Source organism: Rhipicephalus microplus, chromosome X (assembly GCF_043290135.1).
Source record: "Rhipicephalus microplus isolate Deutch F79 chromosome X, USDA_Rmic, whole genome shotgun sequence".
NCBI lineage: Eukaryota > Metazoa > Arthropoda > Arachnida > Ixodida > Ixodidae > Rhipicephalus > Rhipicephalus microplus.
This window is the reverse complement of record NC_134710.1, coordinates 179,668,689-179,684,693: the sequence shown is the minus strand read 5'-3', so window position 1 is coordinate 179,684,693 and position 16,005 is coordinate 179,668,689. Positions and strand designations below refer to the sequence as shown.

The following is a 16,005-nucleotide window of genomic DNA, read 5'->3' as shown; positions in this document are numbered from 1 at the left end:
TTCATCAACACCAGTGCAGTTCCCACCAGCCTACTCAAAAGGGCAAGGGGTCAAAGGAAGGTGGAGGGGGTAACAAACTCAAGGTCACTGGACAGGGGACGTCGCGTCTCCATCTACCTGACAAGCGTTGAAGCCCAGGGCAAGCAGACGAGGGCGCTGTTGCGGGGGGGTCGGGCACTAAGGGCGGAGGGCTGGCCAGCGATGTGCAGACACCAACACCAGAGTCGGATGTCGGTGTGTTCTCAGCCGACGACTGTTGGCCGCCAGCCAGGTTGCGCATGTACTCTTGCATCTGTAGCTGTGCATCTGGGCCTGAGAACGTGACAGTCTTCACTATAGGCCGCACTAGCACATGCTGTGTCACGCGGATTGTGTTACCAGCTGCGTCAAAACCTTCACATTCGTCCTTTTCTGATGACGGTTCGATGGAAGAAAACGAAGCGACAAAGTCGCGACTTCGCTGCTCGGCATCTGGACCTGCAAATGTTTGCGCGTGCAGCCGCGGCTCTGATGTCACGTGCCGTTTCACAGTCCGTGTAACGATTAAGTTTCCTTTTTCATCAATCATTTGGCGCTCCTCAACTTGCTCTTCATCTACTGGTGAAGTGGCTGAACGCAGCAAGCATTCCCGAAAGCGCTCCTCGATGTCATCGGCTGATTTGCCTTCTACGGCCGGCTTTCGCTTATTATGACTATGATCTGTGGTGACATAATCCAAGTGTTCCTCTGTGATGTCTCCTTCCATTTGAAGGCTGCTCTCAAGGTGCAATGGCTTGCCTGAAGTGGCAAAATGTAATGCTTCATGGTCCAATGTGTCTGTGCTGGAAACCATGGTCGATTCATCAGCAGAATTGAGGCTGGACATCATTGAATCAGTATCGCACTGATACGTCGCATGCGTATTTGCAGAACTACTAGGCTCCAGGGAGTCGGTGCTTGAGACAAGCGCATCAGTTCGCGGACCCTCTTGAGGTCGATCTAGCAACTCTTCATCTGCAATGACAGCCTTCGTTGAGTCTTGGTCAACCCATGTGAGCGTGTCAATACGTTCCACAACAACTGGAGCAACAAGTGGCGAAGATGCAGGTCGAGATAATGTTGGCGATAGTTCCGTTGTGCGAATCTGGCTTGAGAATTGCTGCCAATTGTGAGAAGGATCATCTTCGGTTCGAACAGAGTCCCATTCAATGTCACGAGCTTCATACAAGGAATCTTGCAAATCATTGCAATCATCCTGCAAGGAGTCAGCCTCAGCAGATGGTTCTCTTAGTTGCAATGAATCCTTGTCTCTACTTAAAGCCTCCTGAAGGGAATCATAGCGTTCGGAGTCATGAAGTGAATCATGCATCGAGTCCAGATCTGTGCACTCTTTTTGTGTCCAACCAGGAGTTTCAGGGCCGAAATTCGATTCAGAATCGTCAATTTCCCTGTCCCTCAAAGAGTCGGCGTCAAACTGCGTTGCAGTAGATGCAGAGCTTTGTCTATCAACGCTATCCACCGAGTGACCGCTTTCAGTCCGTGTAGTTAGAAAGTGTCTTTCCGTCCTGTACAAAGAAACGTCTTGCTCGTTTGAAGCTAGAATTCCTTCCAAATGTGTGTTATCACCCGTTCCATCACATTCTTCCTTAACAGTACTCTCCACAGTTATTTCTCGCGATAAAGTTATGCAATTTTCATCGTACACGATAGTTTCATGCCCTGGATCTGAGGCTTGGCTTTCGTGACCCTCGTCGATTTCATCAAGCTTTGGTACAGCTTCTCCACGTAGTCGGGTGTCTACCCCTTCAGCTTCTACTATTTCTTTTTCAAGCCGTTCAAATTCTGTAAGCGAGTTTACAGATACACTGTCTTGCTCGCTGCCTGTACCGTTACGGATCTGCTGCTGACGACCACTAAATGAATCACTTGATCCGACGCTCGATGATTTTGCGCCTGACGCCATCTCAGCTTCAAGTCTCTCGAATTCCATCAAAGAGGAGGTGGAAGCATCGTCCTTTTCGCTACCTTTCCCAAATGTCTTGCGTCCACCAAGAGTATCGTAATCTGGCGTCGACCCACGCTCATCTGATATTGGGCTAAGACGCCTTCTACCATGCAAACGAGTGCGCTCGTCGTCATCTGCATCCTCCTCTACTTCTTGGTGAGTATATAGGTCACCGTGTTCTACTCTGGCATCTCCGACGTACTCATGCTCATAAGATAAATCGTATGGAAAGTCCTGGTGGCTTACATTTCCTTCCTGCAGTCGACTGGCTAACAGTTTGACATTTTCCACATCCATACCCTCTTCTGGAAGATAAGAGCTTTCATCCGATGTATTTGAAAGACCAACGCCGTACTTGCAAGTTTGACGCATCTGAAGAATATAGTCTTCACATTTGCTAGTGTAAAGCTTGATGTCATCGGCTGTATCCCTTCCAGGACTAGACGACGCAGTTTCGGAACGAGGCTGGTCTTGGACTGAGTAACTTCCTGTGCCGGCCAGGAAGTTGCAGCGATTGCCTTCAGAGCAGTCCTGTTTAATTTCTCTTTTATCATAACACATCGGTGCCTCAACGTTGATATGATGAGAACTGTCACCATTGTCATCATTGCAGTGCCCTTGTGATGTGTTTGGTTTGTGATCTTCAACATCTACTCCATCTACAGGTTCTGGTGAGGCTGGGCATTCAAAATGTTCCCTTAACGAAATGTTTTTGACCTCAGGACACACGTCTGAGTCAAGGTATCTGGTCACGTTATCACAGTATTCATTGTAGGAACAGGGAGATCTACTCTGCAATAATCTTACGTCTGCTGCACTTTCTACTTCTTCAGACGACAGATCTCCCTGGAACGTTTCTGCATAGAAGCCCTCCTCCCTTAGTTCCATGTTATCTTCCTGTTCATCAAGCACACGGCTAAAAGAAACTTCACCATGCGATGCTTCCGGTGTCCCAATTGAACCCTGCATGTCTGTTTGACCTGCAGAAATATTCTGCTCTAGAACAGGTCGCAGAGTTCGAGCAGTAAGGTCGTCATACTCTGGCACGTATTCCACTTCCACAGGGCCGTTTACTTCCTGAAACGGGGGAGTGGCACGATCATTGCCAGTGCTACGCTCAGCTTCTGCGCCTTCAGCCGCCGCATCATCAAAGGGCAACGAAACTGAGTTTTGAATTGTTGACTGTCGGTGATTAAATTCCCTCTCACAAGAAAGGCGCTGCGCTTCCACGGCATCTACCATGGTCTCTAAGCTAGTCTGCCACGTGTGCTCGCTCTGCGTGGCCGAGCTTTCCGACACCGAGAGTTGTTCTTCTTCGTGACTGCTTGCCATATAGTCATCATTATAACGAAGCCGACGCTGTCCGTCAAGCGATGCTGAAGAACCCGTTCCGTTCAAAATTTCTGTCTTGGAAGTGCTTCTACTAGTGTTGCTTTGAGCACTAGACGAGCTGGCAGACGGCCATCCAGTGCAGCTGCGTTCTGGTTCTACTGGTACTGCACTGTGGCCTTGGCTCAAGGCAGCTTCAGAAGTCAATGGACGGGCACCGACAGGTACATAGAGCTTTGGGGCTGCCTCTTTGGCAAGTGGCTGCCAGCTAGGCAAAAATGGATGTTCTACTCCACCACGAATCACTGATTCAGGTATTTCTCCATCGTAAGGTTCCCGAAGGACAGATTTTGATCGTTCCGATTCGTTGTCAGAATCGAGTTCTTCATGCGCAGAAGCAACAATTGTTTCACTTGCTTCAGAAACTTCCATGCTTCCTAGGTGCCCAGAGCTCTCGGAGTCGACAGAATAAGCAGAGCCACGCGAGCTCCCACTCAAAGATGAACGCGCCGTTGCAAAGGATGTGTCGTGAGATGATGCTGCTGCGGTAGCGTAAGACCCAGACACTTCACCATCTTGTGATGTGGCACACGTCTCGTACTCTGAGGACGCTTGTCCACTTAGTATGTTTACATCAAACTCGGATGATGTTGGCCGACTAGGGCCAGGTGTTTTACCAGAATCTGACGTCACTTCAAAAGAATAATAATGGCTGTGGTCAGTTTCAGACCCAGAATGACCAGTGTCCATGTCCCGCGACGACCTCTTTTCACTTTTCTTTTCTCTTCTTTTGGATTTGGACCTTAGCACAACAGGAGAGGCAGCATCTAGTTTCCCACTTATTGATCCATCGTCTCCGTCTTTCTTTTTTGGTGGCGAGTCCAAGTCTGGCGAAAGTGTACCAGTAAGGTGCGTACCCATTTCATTTCCATCATCGTACGAAAAAACATTTGTGCTAGACTCCACGAGAACCTCCTCTTCTATAACAGACATGTCACCTTCGGGTTCTTCGGTTATCTTGTCAAATTCTTGGGTGCTTTGGTCCCTACTCTCCTCTGAGTACTTGTCACTACTGTCGCCCTTCTGAGGTTCACCACTTTCAAGAACAATAGCACCAACTCCAGAGGCTGAGCGACGGTGTGATCCACATGCCTTAGGACCATCGCTATCTGGAGATGAATTGCGGTCAGAGGACGAGTCTTTCCTGTCTCCTCGACATGTTGCTGTAATATGCGTTGGAGACTGTTCTCTTTCTACGAGATCCTCGTCTGATATTTCAGAAGGAATATGCTCCAATTGAGGTCGCTTGCCATCAGTAGAACGTATCACTTCTTGGAATTGTGGCTGTGGTGCGTCAACATCGTCTACAGCAGCACTTTCATCACGCTTTACTATAGTTTCTTCGTTAGCTGTCACGCCAGAGACTAAACCTCTGTGAACATCCTTTTTTTCTGCAGCCGGTGTTTCCCAAGTGACCTGCTCATCATGTACTTCAACGCTCTGCACAGCTCGTGGAGAGGCCGGAGGAGTAGATGGTATCGGTCGGCCTCGAATCTTCGACATTACATGATCCGCCCATTCTTCTTCGTCTTCGTCACTGTCACCACGACGTGATTCAGGTGTTCGGGCAGTCATGCCCGATACTGTGAGAAAACCAACACCAAGAAGCCCCTCTGACAATTCTTTTTTCTCTGGGGCACTCTCTTTTGGTGAATGATCAAACGCTTCATTGAAGATGGTGGACTTCATCTGCTGCTCTATTTGTTCATTGCATTCCTCAGCCACCAGCGACTGCGGACGAGGGTGGACTTCTTGCCCCACGTGATACAAGGTCTCTTCTTTTACATGTGCAGCTTCTGCTGTTTCCTCAGTAAGTGTGTCACGAACAACTTCGTATGGACTCCGACTACCTGTCGGGCTCGATGACTTTTCCACTGGCGATGACGTAGCGTCGATAATATCTTCACCGGCAAAAGCGACATTCTCAAAAGCCATAGCGATTCCTCCTTGTCCAGGCGGACATGGCAACCCTACTTCAGATGACGACTCCAATGACGACTCAGAGTACCTGACTGGCTTCTCTTTGGCTGGCTGTACCTCAGTCGGTGACACACCAACGCGCACTTGCATATCTGGTGTCAAATACTCAGGATACTCTTGCGCAGGCGATATGTCTTGCGCAGGGCAGTAGGCGGTCTCTTCGGGTGGAGAAGCCTCGAGAAGTGGTGAGCGCTCCCGACCCCCCGCTCTGCGCCCCGCCGACGTCGCCGGGTCGGCAGCCGCCGATGGCGTGTGGGATGACTCGGCCACTGCTTCGTCGCGCTCTAGAAACACGCCATGGAATGAAAATGGTTAGTTAATGCCCCACACGACGCTGTCGATGTCCTCGTGGTTCGCCAGCATGCACTCAGCGAACAAGGCAGCTGCCAAAATCCTACAAGCACAATTCGACACACGTGTAAAACAAGTGCGGAGCATAAGCGCCTCCGTGCCATTCTAACAGTTAGTAGCAATAGCTACACACAAAGAAGGGAGAGTGCAAAAAGCTTGGTCAGTACGCTCCCTATATCTCTTTACAGCACGTCACAGCAAGGTAAAAGTACCAGTGTAAAGAAAAAACATAAAATCTTGTCACAAATTGCACATATGCTGAAATTCACAGAGTTTAAGTAACTTGAAAGTGACAAGCGCAACACTTACACGTTCCCAAATGTCAATAACTCAACATCACCAATGATGTGCTGCTCGCACAGCTGTTGGGCTTGTAGTGGTGAGGTAGATATTTAACGTTTAAGAGAAGGTCATATCTTGTAACTGTTACAAATCTTGTAATAATGACTCAGAGCTCGACAAAATGGACTTTGCATACTTAGAGGCTAACCACACTCTCCCAGCAAGCTGTTTTTTGCACCCATCTTCCTTGTAGTACATAATTTGTGAAAACTACACTTGAGAGCTGTCATACACAAAACACAAAACTTGTTTCCGTCTACATTGCCACCTCCAAAAATTCTGACACTAGCCTCACACACAAAAAAATGTGTGCAGAGAAGCAATCTGATACATCTAATAATGTTGTGGAAGGATATAACTTAAGAAGGCAGGTGAGGGCCCACTCTGGTGACCGAATGGCGACTGCTGATTGCCTCCTCAACAAAAAGAATAGACCCACTCATGACGCCGACGGCGAAGTCAGCGGCCGTCTGAGTCATGACGTCAGTCAAGAGTGCGCGCCCATTGGAGCAGGCTCCTATTCATCTGTCTTTGAGGAGGAAATGCCGGTGCCTTCTGAAGTTCTACCCTACTATAAGTCAAAAGCTTTGTACAAAAATCATGTCTACCTTTACTGCTGAACAACTATTTTAATAAACTAGATCCTGCCTCAAGCAGAAAACATGCAGGGTTAAAATTGCAGTGTTCGCTTCACACTTTGACAACACAAAAATGCGACATTTTGCACAAAAAACAACTTTTTGAAGCTTACATTTATGGCCATTTTGCTTTCACATGTATTATGAAACAGTGTTGCACTGTTTAAAAGCTGATGCACAAATTAATTTTATATTGAACACCCATTTATGGATACATTACATATAAATAATTAAAACACTGCAATACAAAGATGTCATACCCCCCTTTGAGAAGTACTATTTTCAAACAAGATTATGTAAATAAATTGTTTGAAGCCTGTCTCAATTATAAATTAAACGAACGCAAATTTTTGACATAACTATAAAGATTATTGACCCACTTCTATCATAAGTTAACTACATGACAACTGAGCACCACAGTAAGATGGAACTTGGAACTCTTTAATAGATAAAGTCCTCAGCTGATGCTGCCAAGAACCTTAGATGCAAATACATCATAGAGGATTGTCTGAAGACTGAAAACTGTAAATGCTTATTCGTCTGATAACGCACACGTTCATAAATAATATGTTCTCAAAAGGAAGTTTTCTGATAGAAAGTTTACACCATTATAAAAACAGGCACCAGATTCACAAGGCTTTTTGCATTTAGGTTTGGTTCTACATGGGCAACGAAAATGTGCTGACCAGTCTATACATATTGACATGATAGTCATGGCACATCTTGATCCTATTTCAATAGCAACTCCTCTCAAATTTTATTTGCAGCCATCGAAACAAAGTGCTCAGGACTCACAGCTTCATGACTCAAAGCTGAAAGTGTTCTTTCCAGACTTCCAAGGCAAAGAAATATCGTATAAACCTTCCACTTAAAGCACAGCAATTAACTTATCAAATATGGTTGATTTCAGGGGTCAAGTTCAGTCCAACACTAGTGATATGGTTTTTCCATTTTGAAAATTGGCTTCAAAGTTTTCATTACAACTTTCTATGTAATACATAAAACCTTAGCACACAGACACTACTGAAAAAAGGGCAACTGCCAAGAAAGTCGCCACGTGCAAATCCAAATTTTATACAAAGAGCCTTGTGAATCTGTCCCAAACTGCATACTTCTAAATTTACTCTTGCAATAACAGAAGTAGCTATACATTATCTGATACTTTTCTTTCTAATTTCAAGATTTTGTTCAGCCAAATATATGTAAATTTTTTTACAACTAAAATTAGTACCTCTTTATGGTAGCATTACTCTACATTATGACTTCCAGATCCTTTCTGTTGAATAGCACTGTACACTAAGGCTACGTATTCACTACCATATTAGTGTCAAGACCATATGGTGTGAATAATGAGAAGACTTTTATTGGGACAAAAATCCAAATACAAATCATGCCACATTACGCTAAAACTCACAGCCAGAGCTCGAGCATGCAACATTTAAAAACTTGAATGAAAAAGCTATTAAGTCACACACGCTGAAGAAGTCTTTAGCATACATGTCCCGTTCTTTTCTTCAAGTAATAAATAAAGGAACAAAGCAAGGATGACAGCAACATGCATGCAAGGTAGCAGCATCATATTTGGTGCACTATGCTGATAAGTACTACTAGTGACAAATGATGGTGTGCAAAATGGCAGTGGCATTTACTTCCAAGCATCAACAAAACGACATAAAGCAAGGGGTCCTTTGTGTAAATGTAACATATACTTTGGAAAGAAACACTGAGTTTTTGCAGCATGAGGTCACACCTAAAAGGTCATCTTGCTATCCCGCACAAATTTGTGCATGGTAGTTAAAGATAAAACACTTCATGCAGATGAGCAAAACTTGTGAATGGCATAATATTGCCATGTACATTATGTACTTATATGAACTTAACATTATGCACAATATGTGAACCATGCACTTAGGTATGTTCACTGCACTGCTACTGGTCCTGATGCTCATGCATAGCAACACTGATGTCCTATAAAGTAAGGCCTACACAGTACAATCAAATTCAGACTTCACAATTGACCACTTATCAAACAGTAAAAGCAGTTCTGTTAGTAACAGAAAATTCTAATATTTGCACACCCCTTATAATTTACCATTTAACGAAGACTACTTGACACTTAGCCAGAATTAAGGCAACCATTTCTCTGGACCTCTTGCGGTTATTACCACAGATAAATCACATTCTAGGTGACATCACTCTATGTATATATTTCCATTTCTCACTCCATCCAACTTTCTTTCCCTTTCTCTCTATTTCAAGCTTCCTCTTTCTGTTTGTTTTTATTCCCTTCCTATTTTTCCCTTTGTCTTTCCATGCTATGCTTGACTCTCTACCCCTTCTACTTTTCACTCTCCTCTTTCCTTTCCTACCCCCCTTGGTATACTATACTATAAAAGACTATGTCATGCTTGGCTAGCAAGCCTGGATAGACAAAAAGTTACTATGCTCACCTTTGGATCATGGGTACCTGGGTTCGAATCCTGTCTTGTCAAGATTTTTTAAATGTATACATTTATTTTTCTTTCTATATATTTTTTTCTTTCTCTCAGTACTCGTCTCACTGGTCAGTTATTCCATCTCACACAGGATAAATAGGCACACGTGTACTGGGTGCGAAGCAGTAGATGAAGAAGAGGACAAACAAGAACGATAGGACGAATATAACGAGTGCTGGATGATGATGATGATAGCTTTCTGTTCGCACATTACAACTGACAACATTGACAACAGGCATAAACAGTTCCCTTGTAAAACGAGGCTTTTAAAAGGCCCTGCAAGACATCTTACGGGCAGTGTAATATGTCTGGTACTGAAGGACGTCATCTGATGCATCTTTTTCAACAAAAAGCCCCACAAGAACAAACCTATCAGCAATCAAATCTTGTCATAACAGACTCATTGCTATTCTCACTTTTTCATCAACATACTAAATTTACTACTGTGGTCATTGTAGTGTTGCAGTGGAATCATTTCTTACCAGCAAGAGGCCTTGCTACTTCATCTCTGAGATTATCTGACTTTTGCATCTTCAAGCAACTGCCTCATCATTATACCTTACAGAATCGTGTAAATCATATTTTTATTAGTACACATACTTCCTTGGTTTTCCTGATTACTTGTTCAACTTTGCCTAGTGATAGTTTTAACACCAGCTAAAAAGGGAGCGTCATTGCCTGCTGCAAGATGAACCTTTATGAATCAAAACATTCTCGAATGTAATAGCAAATGCTATAACAAAATAGTGTTTTCAGCAATGAACTTTCATTCACACAGTAAATAGTGATAAAAATTCTGAAACACCATTGAACACCAGCGATTACGCTGGAACAGCCATAACAAAAAAAGAAATCAAGTATGGGTGTTGGCACCATGACTCTCGTATAAATGTAGCCAATGCATTCAACCCATAGGTTAAATTTTCAATGACTAATGCCTACATTTACTGATAAATAAAAAGTTTAATTTTCTACTGAAGGTCAGGCTGCTTAGTTTTTGACCATCACAACAATGTGACAATATGTTGCATAACAATATACAAGAAAACGTTCTAGAAATATGTGAAGCAAAGATAAATGTACAGTATTTTTAAAATCAAACTGAAGGCTCCGTTAAGCAATTACATTAATGTATTTATTTGCATGGCTCAGGCATTCACAGGACAATAGCCTATACTCACTAACCACCAAAGAATTATATATAATCTTTACCAACAAAGTTGTATGACATGTGCACGTGATGCCTTCACCATTCCTAAGTTTCTGGGAAATGCCAATATTGAAAGAGGCACACCTTCACACTGACAAATAAAATGAGTAAACACAATTAGTTGGCTCTACCATACAGAATGTCATCAGTGTTTGACAGCAGTGTATTTCTTACCAAGGTTGTCACTAAACATAGTTATTTGGTAGGTTTTTTCTAACTATATTCAAATATTTTTACAAGGCCCCTTCAGATTAAATTTTAGGACATGGCGCAAGGCCACCACATGGGCATGGAAAAAAATAGAAATCTTGTACGTCCCTGTTCAGTCATGCTGTTCTGTGTTGTCATGAATCCCAAAATAATCTACCAGCCCATAATACTAGCTGATAAGAAATGGGATGGTTTGAAACCAACATTACAATTTACTGCCATTTTACAGAAGTAGTAGTACCTGAATCATATTTGAAAGTGCACCAAAATATAACATTGCTGACCTGGTTAAGGCACAGTGCCATAAAGAAAAATACTTGCAAAAAATTAAACAAAATGTTTATCACTGACATTGCATTTTTCATCCCAATTCTGACTCCACATTATTTTTGTCACGTCACAAAACAAGCAGCTCATCCCACTAGTACAAACACAATACATTACAGTCACCATTTGTCATTTTTTACTTCAGCATCATGCACACAATTCATCAGGCTTTCTGTCAAAACCTTTGTGAAACTGAGTGTCATGCAAACTGAGAAATCATATGAACATAAATCAAATCATTTACAAAATAAAGATGTTTTAGTGGAAGGCAAGATGCAAAAATTCATTCTGTAAACCAAGGAAAAAAAATAGTTGTGGTGGAAGACAGAATAGACCCTTTCTCGTGTTAGCCCATCCCCAGTCAAGTATTAGGTTTCTCACATCAAAACAGATGTTAATATCTGAATGACTCTAAAGCCATAGAGAACATGTTTATTTTCACTTTATTTTGATTGTTAACCTGGAGCCAAATAAGTTGACTACATGACACAAGAAAAGTGTCTATTCTAGTGCCGGTCATGCAGCTGTGGGCCTGCATACTGCAAGTGAAATAAAATGAAACGGTTCTGGCCAAGCACCAATGATGATGAGGTGACTGAGCAAGTCCGGCGAATCCTCCAACCAAAAGATATGTAACCAAGAACAGGCGTTCCCAAGATGCACAGCGTGCAGGCGACTGCAGGGGGAAAAAATAAAGGAGACGACCAAAGTACCTGGATCCAGCGGCGGTACCCTGGCCAACACAGCTTCATCCCCAGAGGTGCGCAACTGGTCCACATCTGGGCACAGCTCGTAATCAAGCTCGGAGAGTGGAGCTGGTGCACCACTTGCCTGACTGCCAATTTCCACTTCTGTAGACAATTGCGGTTGGAGGTCTCCGCTGTTGTCCTGTGACGAAGGCACAGATTTCTCCTCTTGCGAGCCAGCCTCAGGTGAGGGGACGTCATCTTCTATGTCCGGCGCTTCGTCTTCAGTTCGCACTTCAGCGAGCTCCACATCGCTCTGTGAAAACCCGTCCAATAATTGCATCATGACTTCACGACTGCATTTTTCAATTTGTGCCTGATCATCCAAGGACTCGGCTGTTGGTGAGCCACGTCTTCTCCGCTCTTGGTCCTCATCTGCCTCATCAGCAATGAAAGGATCTCCCAGGCTAGTGACAGAGTAATGAATTCGATCTTCTACACGGCTTTCCTTCAACACTTCATACATTTCTTTGACTCCAAAAAGGCTCTCCTTGTGGTCTTTCTCTATGGCTGATGGGGTGCCTCCATGTGACAAGGTCTCACTGACTTCCGACCTTTCAGGGGGGCTCCCAACAACATATGAAGGACCGCTATCAGGTATATCTTCCTTGAGGCTGGCCTCGGGGGCAACTTCATTAAGCGACTCCACAAATGTGCTGGCTATATGCACAACACTTTCCACAATGCGGCTGGCCTCTTCAATTTCTGCTTGCCTGTCTGACTGTAAGGGCACATAAGAAGGTGCCTCCACAGTCTTTTCATGCAAAACAAAGTCGACATGTTTTTCCACATTTGTCATAGTGTCAGCTGAAGCAGCAGGACCTTTTTGTGCAGGTATATCATGATCCTGAAAAATCTGAGGAAAATGTATTGCCTTGCTAACTGTACTAGGGTCCATGGTTAAAAATTCTGCAATCTTCTCAGCTTGTAGGTCAGCACTTGAAAAACTGCCCCCATCTTCAGCTTCGTCTTCTACGGATGATGAGCCCCCACGTAAAAAAGGTATTGACAACTCTACTTCTTTATATCTGGAAAGTTCCTTCTGTTGGTCCTCGTCAGAAGAATATGGAATTTCACTAGTATTCTCATGATGAGCAGTAATTGCTTGAAAGTGCACTTTATCCTGGTACAAATTATTACTGTCAACAGCCTCAGAAGGCATATCAGTGGTTATTTCTGAAGCTTGTTCTGGAAATTCTTCATATTTAGTGGCAGCACTTTGGGAAGAAATTTGTGTGTCTATTGCATTGATTTTTGGAGAAATGCTCACATCTTCAACAATCAAAGAATGCTCACCTTTACTGCTTACTGTAATGTCAGAACTATGCTCTTCACATGGCTGTTTTGGTGATACTGTTCCTAGCTGGGTACAAGGCTCGATGTGAAGATCTAAGCTGCCAAGACACATCTCTTTTTTCACTCCAAAAAAAGGCTCAGAGACAACTTTTGAGCTCTCCTCACAATCAGGATCTCTCAACACAGTTTTAAGCTCCTCTGTTGTGTCTTGACTGCCAATAAATACACCTGACTTTTTGTCAATTACAATAGAATAAGAATCATCACTATGATGCTCAGAAATCTCAGAAACATCTTGGATACTGCTACCAGCCTCATCTTCTTTCTTGTTTTTATCAAGTACACATTTGGAGTCAATCTCTGAAGCATAAAAATGAGGCTCATAGGCTGTAACTGTAGGTTTCAACTCTGACAATTCACCAACAGGAAATGTTTCTTGATCTTCCAAAACAGCAACGAATTCTTTGACACTTTTTTCATAGCTGTCATCATTTTTTTCTTCCAACTTGCTGGCTTGGTGAGAGCTTAGAGCAACTAAGCTTTCAAGCTTTTCTTCACTTTCTTGTTCTTCAACAAATTCTTTGCTAGCACAAGTTTTTAGCTCCTTTGTAGTGAGATGAACATGGGTAGAGTCCAATGAAATGCTGGTTTCTCTGGCTGTATCTGGCGCAAAATGCTCTGCTGTTTCCTCACAAAGCATGCTTTCATTTTTTACAGGAATAAAGTCGTGTGGCAACGAGCCTTGTGGTATGTCCGAAATATGTGCACCATGTTCACAGTACTTGTCTGACTTCATGACCATGACCTCTTCATTAGATCTATCAAATGCTGCAAGCACTTCTTTTGGAACATCTTGAGTGGCGCTACCTTTAGTATCTACCACAGCACGGCTTTCTCCAAATGCTGATGAGAGCTTGTGCTGTATGTCAGCATATTCTGTTTTCATCATGGTTTTTTCCTTTGTAGATGGCTGTGATATTCCAACTTGATCTGGCAAATCAGCACACATTTCAAATAGGCTTGACTCCTCAGTAACATGAGACATATCAAGCATTTCAATCTGCTTCCCAGAGATGAAGTCACCAGCTGGCAGAACTGCAATGGGTGCTGCAGCTACAACTGCACCAACATCTCCCATGTCTTTTCCCCTAACCTGTTCCATAGCCCTTGTAAGACCTTGATTTGTAGGAATTTCACTCATTGCCTGTGAATCTAAACCTCTCAGTTCAGTGGGTGATGAGCTTAATGTCTCAAATATTGCACTTTGGGAGCTTGCTTCAATGCCCTTTTGCAATATTCCTGATCCAGCCACAACACCCATTTGAAGACCTGAAGCAAGCATGTGTGACTGTGAACTAAGTAAAGAAGTTTTCTGTTCTGTGAAAAGTTGCCTTCCAGATACAGTTAAATCTTTGTTAGTCTGGTTAGGAGGATCAGTTTTTGAATAAGTTAAATCTTTAGTAGCTTCATGCACCAGGCACACAGAATCATCGCTTAAAGCAGCAAGTTGAGAAGGCTTACCGATATGGCTACCTTCTTGTTGAGATGTTAAGGATTCTTTGTAAGCATCACGCAGAGGTGAAGGTTTCTCTCCACGTAGACCACAGCTAGATTTGGGTGCTTTACTAACAAATTCTTCAGTAGCTGGCATTCGAACTCTCATTCGAGAGAACTGCTGATCACCAGTGTCTTCAGATGATTGCACAGAACACACATCAAAGGCCTCCTTATCAGCATCACTTGTGTGCACAAGCAATCTTGTGTCACTCTTTCCATCAGTATCCTGCTGGCCTGTGAACACTTCAGAAGATTGCTGCTGCAATGAATCAGTCATTTCTGGTAAACCTTGCAGCCTTTCATCTCTACTCTGACGTCTTTGATCCATTAGGTCAAGATGGGGCAGGTTGGCACCTGACGATGAGCTTGCCTGGGCCCCATTTTGAAATAGTCTTAACCGTTCAGCAAAAACTATGTTTTCTTCAATAATTTCTCCCTGTGAAGTAAGGCTCTCTGAGCGAGGTCGTGGCTTGACAGTCACGACAGGTCGTGTCAGTGCCGTGTCCAAAGAGGGTGTGCTCCCCAATCTTGAACTAAGAGTTTCCTGCAGTGGTGACTGTTCAGATAGCTTCTCGAAAAACTCTTTCTTCTGGCAGAATGTGAGAGACTCTGCTTCATCATGACTTGAAGGCGCGCTGGCTGCTGAGTCACCACGGCCGCCTTTAGATGACCGAGTTACGCTGGTAGACATGGTGTCGCCCCTAGGTGCACCTGTCGTATTCGGGTGGAAGGGAAGAAGGGGGAGGAACAACTAAGCGGCATATTGCTCTGCTAAAAAACTGCTGCTCTTGGTCTCCTTCTTGAAGATCACGTGATGCTGATGAGCATGAGTAAATAATAAAACACAACTAATCACTCTACAATACTGCCTTCTTACCATAAGGACAAAGCTAAATCCTGTAACATAGCAAGCTAAAGACAATGCATGGTGCAGTTGGTCTTTTTTTAAAGAAAAGTGAGAAATAACCAACAATTGCAATTATGGAAAGTAAAATATGTACACTATATGTTCAAGAAACTGTAGTAAATCAGCTGTGCCCTGCACTCCTCTCACAGCTCACAAATTTCATCCTACTTGTGCAGCTATGGGTGACAATGAAAATCACTTGTCTTCATTCAATCGATTGTAAATTGTGTTTGAAACAAAAATCATAAGAAAAATATTACCCTAATAAAATGCTAAACTGCTGGTGCAATGCAAGCACACATTCATGCAGCCTTCATGAAAAAAAATTAGACAAGCATGAGAGATGCACAGCCTGGGCGAGCTTTTTACCTTGACAATTCTAAGCTAATACCAATGATTTTATATGGCAACTTTTGTCATTGAAGAAAGTTGTAACTTTTTACATTCATAAAATCTAATTGTCATAACACTACATTCGAAACTGACTGACTGCTTTATATATCATAACAGGTGCATAAGTCACATCCATAACATTACTTTTATTATAATGTTCTCGCATAAAAATTATGCATC

At 43.3% G+C, this 16,005-nt stretch overlaps 1 protein-coding gene across 26 annotated transcripts in view; it reads right to left on the bottom strand.

Annotated features, from left to right (window-relative positions):
- Nucleotides 1–16,005, bottom strand: part of LOC119176963 (uncharacterized) — a 351,479-nt gene that overhangs the window by 8,238 nt on the left and 327,236 nt on the right. For 23 of the 26 annotated variants that reach the window (XM_075878307.1, XM_075878295.1, XM_075878310.1 and 20 more), the window contains 2 exons: nucleotides 14,490–15,236; nucleotides 118–5,637 (listed from right to left, as the gene is read on the bottom strand). The exons of 2 other annotated variants lie outside the window; for them this stretch is intronic. In XM_075878307.1, coding sequence (XP_075734422.1) covers nucleotides 118–5,637; nucleotides 14,490–15,236 — 6,267 coding nt within the window. The remainder of the gene's footprint in view (nucleotides 1–117; nucleotides 5,638–14,489; nucleotides 15,237–16,005) is intronic. One more of the 26 variants, XM_075878315.1, reaches the window with a different exon arrangement.